Here is an 8200-nt window from a genome sequence, read left to right on the forward strand (position 1 = left end):
TGTGCAATGTGATAAAGTAGGAATCCTCTCGCAAGGCACTGTATATGTTTTCAGCACAGTATGTGGAGATGCTCAACATTAAATGATACAAAGGCTGTGCTAGAGCAGTGATTGTTTTGAGTTGAATTTTACTCACCTGATTAAAATCTTATTTTATTCTAGAGCACATTATAATGAGAAATACTTTTTTGCTCTGTTTTCATTTACTAAATGTTTAAATGCATAAAATTTACTTTATTTTATTGAAAAATTCATCCCTGATGTCCCAAAAAAAATAAATAAATAAAAAACACTGTGCTGGTGATACGAAAGGTGATTGTATTGTTACCTTTTCATGACTATTCTAGTGCTCCTTATTCTTCTCTGTTCTGCTTTGTTCTATATAAATTAAACTGAATCAAGGAAGAATTAGATAATCCCAAAAGGAAATTAAATACAGTTCCTCATTAACCAAAAAGAGAGAAAAAAAGAGAGAAAAAAAAGCGAAGCAGACCATGCATGTCAAAGGAGTTCCCTCCTCTGCACACTGACTATAAAAAGGTTATTACTGCTCAAAGGAATGACCTCCTGTACTTTTTTTTTTTTTTTTGGCATGTGTGCTGCAGAAACTTCTTGCCGAGGATCTGCTGCTTCTTCGGCGCATTGTGCGCTCGCTGTGTTGTCCATTATGCTGCACAGCTTGTGCAACATTTTTCTCTTCCTCTGTCAGCTCCGTGAGGTCCATAGCTGTACGCATGCAGCACAAAGCCAGACTTTTCCTTTCATCAGTTTGTTCACTTTCTTTGAGTCACCGTCTCTGATGCTGCTTCCCCAACAGATGGCGGTGGAGAAAATTGCAGTCTCCGGCGCAGCCTTATAGACATTATGCAACGAGTTGGTGCATATACAGGAGAACCAGCAAAGCCCCCTGCACAAAGAGTGAAGCGGGAGTTTGTGTTCTCTCCACAATTTGCGGTCTGCGCTTTTATGCAGCCAAAGATTTTAGTGCTGCATTAAAATACAACCATTTGTGCTACTTATTACAAAAAAATAAAATAAAATAAGGGTATTTTGTAATCCCTAATTAGAACGGTTTGAGTATATTTTCCAGCAGAGTGCGTCGTGCTGGTCTCGTTCTGGTCCACTCTCTTCTTCTATGGTCCCCAATTTTCATCATTTCTATTCAGTTTTCTGTCGTCGTCCCCCCCCCCCCTCCCCCCTCCCACACACACACACACACACACACACACGCACACACACACACTGTTAAATATTTCAAGTTATTTGCTGATGTTTGTGAAACGTTTAATTAAGCAGCTGGTATTATTTTAACCCAAATTCTGACTTGATGCTGTTTGAGTCAAAGTTTTGTGTTTTAACTGGGTCAGAAATAGTGGCCCAGTTTGTTGCCTCCATTTTGAACACTGAACCTTATCCACAGGATGAAATAAGAAATGCCACGATGGCAAACGAGGATGTAAAAATAATTTTCATTTTATTGGGCTACATCGATGACTTCGCTTCACGCCACACAATAGATTTGTTCGCTTTGGCTAACATTAGCCTTTTTTTTTTTTTTTTTTACCTGCAAAGCAGTTGGCATAAGCTAGTGCTAACTATGTTCAACGTTTACATTCTAACCAAATAATTAACCGTAAAGAATCATAAAGTCAACACGGACAAGCGATACTTCATACAGTGGCATGTAATGATGCATTTAATTGCTATCTAAGTGAAGTCATTTCAAAATAGCATACAGCAGCATAATATAGGGGTTCCATACTGTGAATTTTTATTTGCTAACAGCAAGTTAGTGATTTAACAGTTTGATCGTGAACACACAGCTGTGTGGCTTTGAGGATTTTGTGGCTCTTTTGTTGCTGTACATCTTGCCTAATGGCAGCATGGAGGGAGTGTGAGGATTTTCTGAACATGCTCCTGCAGATTGCTTTGAAACAGATTCTATATGGAGGACAGGCACAGAACAATGGCCTGTTCTGCTCCCCTCACTGTCCTTTGCAGGACCCTCTAATCTGCCTTACCTTCTCAATTCAAGTCATTTATTTAATGTGATTTTTTTTTCTTAATAGAATTAAAACCACACGTAAATATAATTTAAACCCAGATGTTATTTGTTTACTAACTGACGTAGCTGACATTTACTCATGGGGCCAGTATGAGTAACAAATGGGATTAAAAATGAACCTCAGATTGCCCGTGGATTACACAGCAGCTCCTTTGATGTAACGCAGGACAACTGTGAGCATAAGGTTAAGCTTATATTGCATGTTTTGAACTGTTATATTTCATATATGCTGGAAATTGTAAACAGTTACGTGAGACTTTCCCCGTTTACTACCCACTCAGCCTGAACCAAATCCACACAGGGCCACACAGGGATTGTTCTTTGCAATCAATCGATATTCTCTGGAATCAATCAATCAGTCAAACTGCTTTGTTAATGGTGATGATGAGACAACACTAAATGTGGAGATGAGAATTCTCAACAAAACAACAAAAAAAAACATAGATTCTCACATCCCATTGAGATTGTTAACAATAAGATAAAACTGAATACAACTTAAAGAAGAATTAAAAATAAATAATAAAGTGCATAAATAAATGAATAAACTGAAATCTACATTTATTTTAAACAACTGGAAAGAGAAGTTAATTCATCACATCAATAAAACTAAAATGAAGAAGCAAATGAAAGCAAATTAAATAATAAAAGAAAAACAAAAAGTTAATTAAAACCAATAATAAACCTATGATGAAATTAAATAAAAAATTAATGCTCTCAAAACTTTGCACCTTCAGTTTGCTTTTGAAACGCCCGATGATCTATTGCTTCAGCCAACTCTTTTACGGAATAAATGATGAAATTTAGTCACTTTAACATGTTTTTAGTTGAGAAACTATAACCTATGTATTAGACTAAACCTTGGACCTGACCAACTCAAGACTGAGTTGAAAAATATTTGGTTTCTAGTCATAAGCTTCTGGACTATAATGCTCATTTTTGCAAATAAAGAAATACCATAAATATAAGTTATTGTATTTATTTAACGCTTTCCCCCCGTTTTCTGCATTAGTATAAACACATTCCGTCATTAATTATTTTCCATTGGTTTACAATATTCTTGTAAGTTCTATTCTATTTTGTTCTACTCATAAAAAAGTCAGTTTCCACCCCCCCTTTGGTATTAATATTTACAGAGATCGGTGCACATTTAGTGAAATGCAGCATGCCTGCTCCTCCGTGCATTTTCAATGAGGCCAGTAGTGATATTTGGTTATAACAGAAGCACCGCCTCCCTCCCATTGGACAATGTGTACGTGAGGGCGTGGCAAAGGAAAGATGAGAGTTGAAAATCCATGCCCTTACTGGGAAGACATGGAGCGCTATGGACACAGTCTACGCGAGCCTAGTAGGTATCTCAACCAACGAGATAAATATTTCTCCTGTTAGAGAACTAGTGCTTTGAGACACTGAGAGGAACAGAGGAAAAAAAACAAAAAAAAAAACAAAGGGTCGCCCAGTTGAGGATGGAGTGTGCATTGGACGCACAGAACCTGATCTCAATTTCTTTAAGGAAAATCCAAAGCTCCAGGACGCAGAGAGGCGGCATCAAGCTCCACAAGAACTTGCTGGTAACGTACGTCCTCAGAAACGCCAGGCAGTTTTACATGAGCAAAAACTCACTGCAGACGCAGAGGACACCTCCGTACGAGGATGCGGCGGTGGACCACAGGAGGCAAGAGTACATCGAGCTGACCGGCAGCTTCACGGAGTTGGCTGATGACTTCTACTGCAACTTTACAGGCGTGGAGTCGGACACTTGGCACTGCGGAGCGCACCAGTCCAGCGCACAGCCCTCGGAGCTGGCGCACCAAGACGCCACTGCGTGCGCAATGGCTTCTCCAAGTGACTCTGAGCTCATGGTTTCAGAAGCCTGCTGGAGCTGCGCGGACAAATCTTCCTGGGAGTTACCCATCCTGAACGCACAAGCCAACCAAAAGACCGTCCTGGACTTGGACACGCATGTGGTGACAACTGTGACGAACGGATACTTCCACTCAGACTGTTGCGCGCAGCCAAAACAGCCGCAGGCGGGCGCGCAGTGCTACACCAGAAAGCGAAAGATGGACACAAGTTATTATATTGTTGACCCGGAGTTTTATTTGCCGGACTTTGTGCCCGTGCCGTGTAAGAGGATGAGGAGTGAGGATGAGGAGGATGATGATGATGATTTACAATCGGACTCGGAACAGCTGGACAGCGCGAACATCTCCAACCTGATCTCGGTTCTGGGATCAGGTGGGCTATCTGAGTTTGTGAGTTGGCAGCAGATGGACCTTGAGCAGATATTCGGCACTCAGACAATTTGTTTAAAACACACACTGCTGGCAGGCAGTGGTTGGACCAGAGCAATCGAAGCGTTTTGATTTATGTGATTGTTTTTTTATTATTATTCTTTTTATTATTATTATTATTATTTTATTTTCATTGTATGATTTTACTTTGTTGTTTTCAAATAAATCTTGACACGACTGCAATCCTCTCTCTCTCTCTCTCTCTCTCTCTCTCTCTCTCTCTCTCTCTCTCTCACACACACACACACACACACACACACACACACACACACACACACACACACACACACACACACACACACACACGCACGCACACACACACACACACACACGCACACACACACACACACGCACACACACACACACACACGCACGCACACACACACACACACACACACACACTCTCTCTCTGCGCTGTTATTGAAGAATATTGCCGAAATGTGACTTCATATAGAGCAATCACATCCATCTCCAATGGCTTTTTGCACATAGACTGTCTTCATGCCAACTTCTGTCATTACTGCACTTATAGATGAAGTGTATTTTCTTGTGATCCCGCTTAGAATAGATGATCATGGAGTCCGTCTTTGGATTGTATTTCCTGAGGAAACTGGTCAGTACTGTTTCTGTGAAAAGATGTTGGAAGAGCACCATCATGTGGCCACTGATGATTTGTACAGAATCATGCACCAGCTTAACGCAGGATATCATTCTGTAAATATATTATTTATAACAAGACCTTTTTTTTGATAAATAAATAAAGTTAACATTATTTAACAAAAGCCTGCTCATGTAATTTCTTTAATTTGACGGTTTTTTTGTTATTATTATTCTTTAAAGGTGGGTCATAACGAGGTGGAAGCCACTGTCTCTTACTTTGACAAGCCTGTAAAACATGACATTTGATTTAGTAGAGATATCAAATAGTAAAATCATATGCATATTCTAAAAAACACATGTTTCTGACAAGCAGATGTTTATATTTAGAACATAAAGGTAAAGGTAATTTTTTATAGCACATTTTCAGCAACAAGGCAATACAAAGTGCTTTACAGGATTTAAAAGGAAATACAAACAAAATAACAAACCAAATGAAAGAGCAAAAGAAGAAAAAGCTAATAATGTTGATCCAAAGTAAATCAACTATTCCTATTCGGGGTAGATAAGTATAAGTGAGAATCCTCTGGTCTAATTCATTCTCTGGTTTGGAAGAATAGGAGTCTAACAACTACCTTAGCGACTAAGGGAAACAATAATGCGTTATTTTTGCTAAGATAACATTGATTATGTCAGTTGAAGTGATATTTTCTAGATTTGTTATTTTGACTTTGTTGCACAGATTTAAGCAAAAACACAGAACAAACTTCTGGATTTAATTTATTTTTTATATATGTCATCATGGGTTCCAAATAATATGAAAATAATATGTCGAGCTTTTATTAGCTGATTAATCATCTGCTGAGGTGGCCAGCCTGAAGCCAGCTGCTCAACATGGTGCTTATTGTCTGCAAACTGAAAGGTAAGTATAGTTAACTTGATAAGGGGAATGGGTGAACTTAGCCAAGCTTCAACATCGTGATTTTGTCTTCCAGTACGCGAGTTAAAAGTGAGTAAGTCTAGCCAACACACCACGCTCCATTCTCCAGAAACAAAGTTATTATAAAGCCTTATAAGGATTTTAGAGTCAAGAGGATCATAGTGAGAGCCGAGGCATTATCCACACATGGAGAAAACCTGGAACAGAGGTGACCCTCCAGAGGAGCGGTCAGACCACCAAATTTATTCGACAAGCACATTGAAGATGCGTCCAGCAGGTCAGAAAAGAACACAGGACAACATCTGTAGCTCTACTGGCTTCATGACCTACTCATGATTTAATCATACGAAATAAGAGACTCAACAAAAATGGCATTTGTGTGAGGGTTCCATTGGTCAAAAAGACCACATTTTTCCAAAACGTTTGGTCAAATATACCTTGGACAAATTAGACAAAATGCAGGTCCTGTTATATCTGGCCTAAATCTTACAAAGCATTTCAGAAAATATTGATAGTCAAACATTGTGGGGGTGGTGTAATTGGTCTGGGTCTGCTTTACAGCTTCCTCTGGTTGATGGAGAAGTGAATTCTGCTCTCTGTCAGAAAGTCTTGAAGGAGAACGTCCAGCCATCAGGTCCTGGCCTGAAGTTCAGTCACACTTTGATCAGTGCTTGAGCCTCAAAGCCTTAGAAATTATTCAGTTGCATTTTCCAGGCCGATAGACACCAGTGAGTTTGTTTCTGATTTGTTTTTGGAGTTGGTCAGAATTCCTCCAGAACGACATAAAAGATTTATTGTTATTGCAAACGCATGAAGGCAATTGTTGCTGACAAAGGATAGTATGTCGTGTTATTAGGTTCAGTGACAATTAGTTTTTTCACACAGGGCCAGGTTGGTTTGGATAGTTCTATCCTTAATTTGAAAAATTAAGGTAATAACTTGTATGTCTGACAAGTTATCATTGTCAGATATACAGATTTGTTTGATCTATAGCATTTAAGATAGTCAAGATAAAGCAAAATGAAAAACATTGAAGAAAACCTTTGTGGAGGCGCCGCTCCACACAAACAAAATACCTGCCTTGGAGTAAACCAGTATCTCTGGCTTGTTGGAGGTAAATAAATGAGCCCAGTGGTTGATCAGTCCCATTCTATGTTCTTGCTTAATGTAGCTAAAAATAAATCACCCTAATGTTAGCAGGCTGCATATCCAGTCTTCCAGCTGCTAACTGCTTTTATCGTTATGCTTCACGCAAATTATGTCGCATCATAGCTATTTTCAGTATTGTTTGCAGCTTTGCAGCTTAATATGTCTGTACATTAAAACAACGTAACACATTCACTAAACACGATTATATAACACGCTGTGAAAAATCTATTACTAATAAAACGTTCAAACTTGCTGAAAAAAAAGAGCATTTTTTTCCCCAGTAAGTTTAATATTCAAGAAGGCCATATTGGATTTTGAGGTTGAGCTCAGTGAGAAGCATCTGGCTTTATATTGAAACCTTGAATTTCCAGATTATTACTTAGAAAGAAAAGCATAAACCTAAGTGTTTACACATAAGGCAGATGCAGGCTCTTCTTCCTAGAAACCACCTTTTATGGTGTGGTCTGCCACAACAGCACCTTATCAACAGATGAGACGAAACGGCGGGATAAGCTGATCAGGAAGGTACGCTCTGTCCTGGGTTGTCCCTTTGGTCCACAAGATAATGCAGTAAAAAAATGTGGACAGAAAATTCAGTGACATGCTGATGTATACTAAATGAAAAGTAGAACAGTATTGCAAATCTTTCCTCTTGTCGCTGCAAAATCAGCACTGCTCCAAACAAACCAGATAATTATGGCTCTTTCTACAGCCCTTATAAGCTATTTGACAATACTGCAGTACTTTGGAAACATAGTATTTTTACTGTAATGGTACTTATCACAAAAACTTTCATATGAATATATATAAATATAGTCCTAAAATGTCTTGCAGTTTTGCTGTCTTGTTCCTCTTAAATGTTTATGAGAACCCTCCCCCTTTTTTTTATAACGCAGTGAGCTTACAGATCATAATTTTCTCTTACAGTCTCTTATTCTCATTTTGTTTTCATATTTTTTACCTTTGTGTGATTTTTTTTAATTATTCACACACAGATGAATAATAATAATAATAATAATAATAATAATGATGATGATGATGATGATGATGATAATAATAATAAAGTGCTTCAAAGTGTTTTAAGTTGATGCTTAGCTATTGTTATCTCCACATGTATGAAACTCCTCCCTAAAAACAAGAGTTTTGACTTGTCTTTGC

At 38.5% G+C, this 8200-nt stretch overlaps 1 protein-coding gene across 1 annotated transcript; it reads left to right on the plus strand.

Moving 5' to 3' along the window:
* The first annotated feature begins 3069 nt into the window (after positions 1-3069).
* LOC103470627 (immediate early response gene 5-like protein) lies at positions 3070-5138 on the plus strand. Its single transcript, XM_008419236.3, has one exon. It carries the CDS (start codon positions 3529-3531, stop codon positions 4426-4428), a length of 900 nt encoding a protein of 299 aa, XP_008417458.1. The 5' UTR covers positions 3070-3528; the 3' UTR covers positions 4429-5138.
* The last annotated feature ends 3062 nt before the right edge of the window (positions 5139-8200 follow it).

Source organism: Poecilia reticulata, chromosome 9 (assembly GCF_904066995.2).
Source record: "Poecilia reticulata chromosome 9, P_reticulata-male-v2, whole genome shotgun sequence".
NCBI classification, from domain to species: domain Eukaryota; kingdom Metazoa; phylum Chordata; class Actinopteri; order Cyprinodontiformes; family Poeciliidae; genus Poecilia; species Poecilia reticulata.

Excerpts from the sequence above, each read along its gene's own strand:
- LOC103470627 (XM_008419236.3), top strand. The coding sequence starts at position 3,529 with ATGGAGTGTGCATTGGACGCACAGAACCTGATCTCAATTTCTTTAAGG.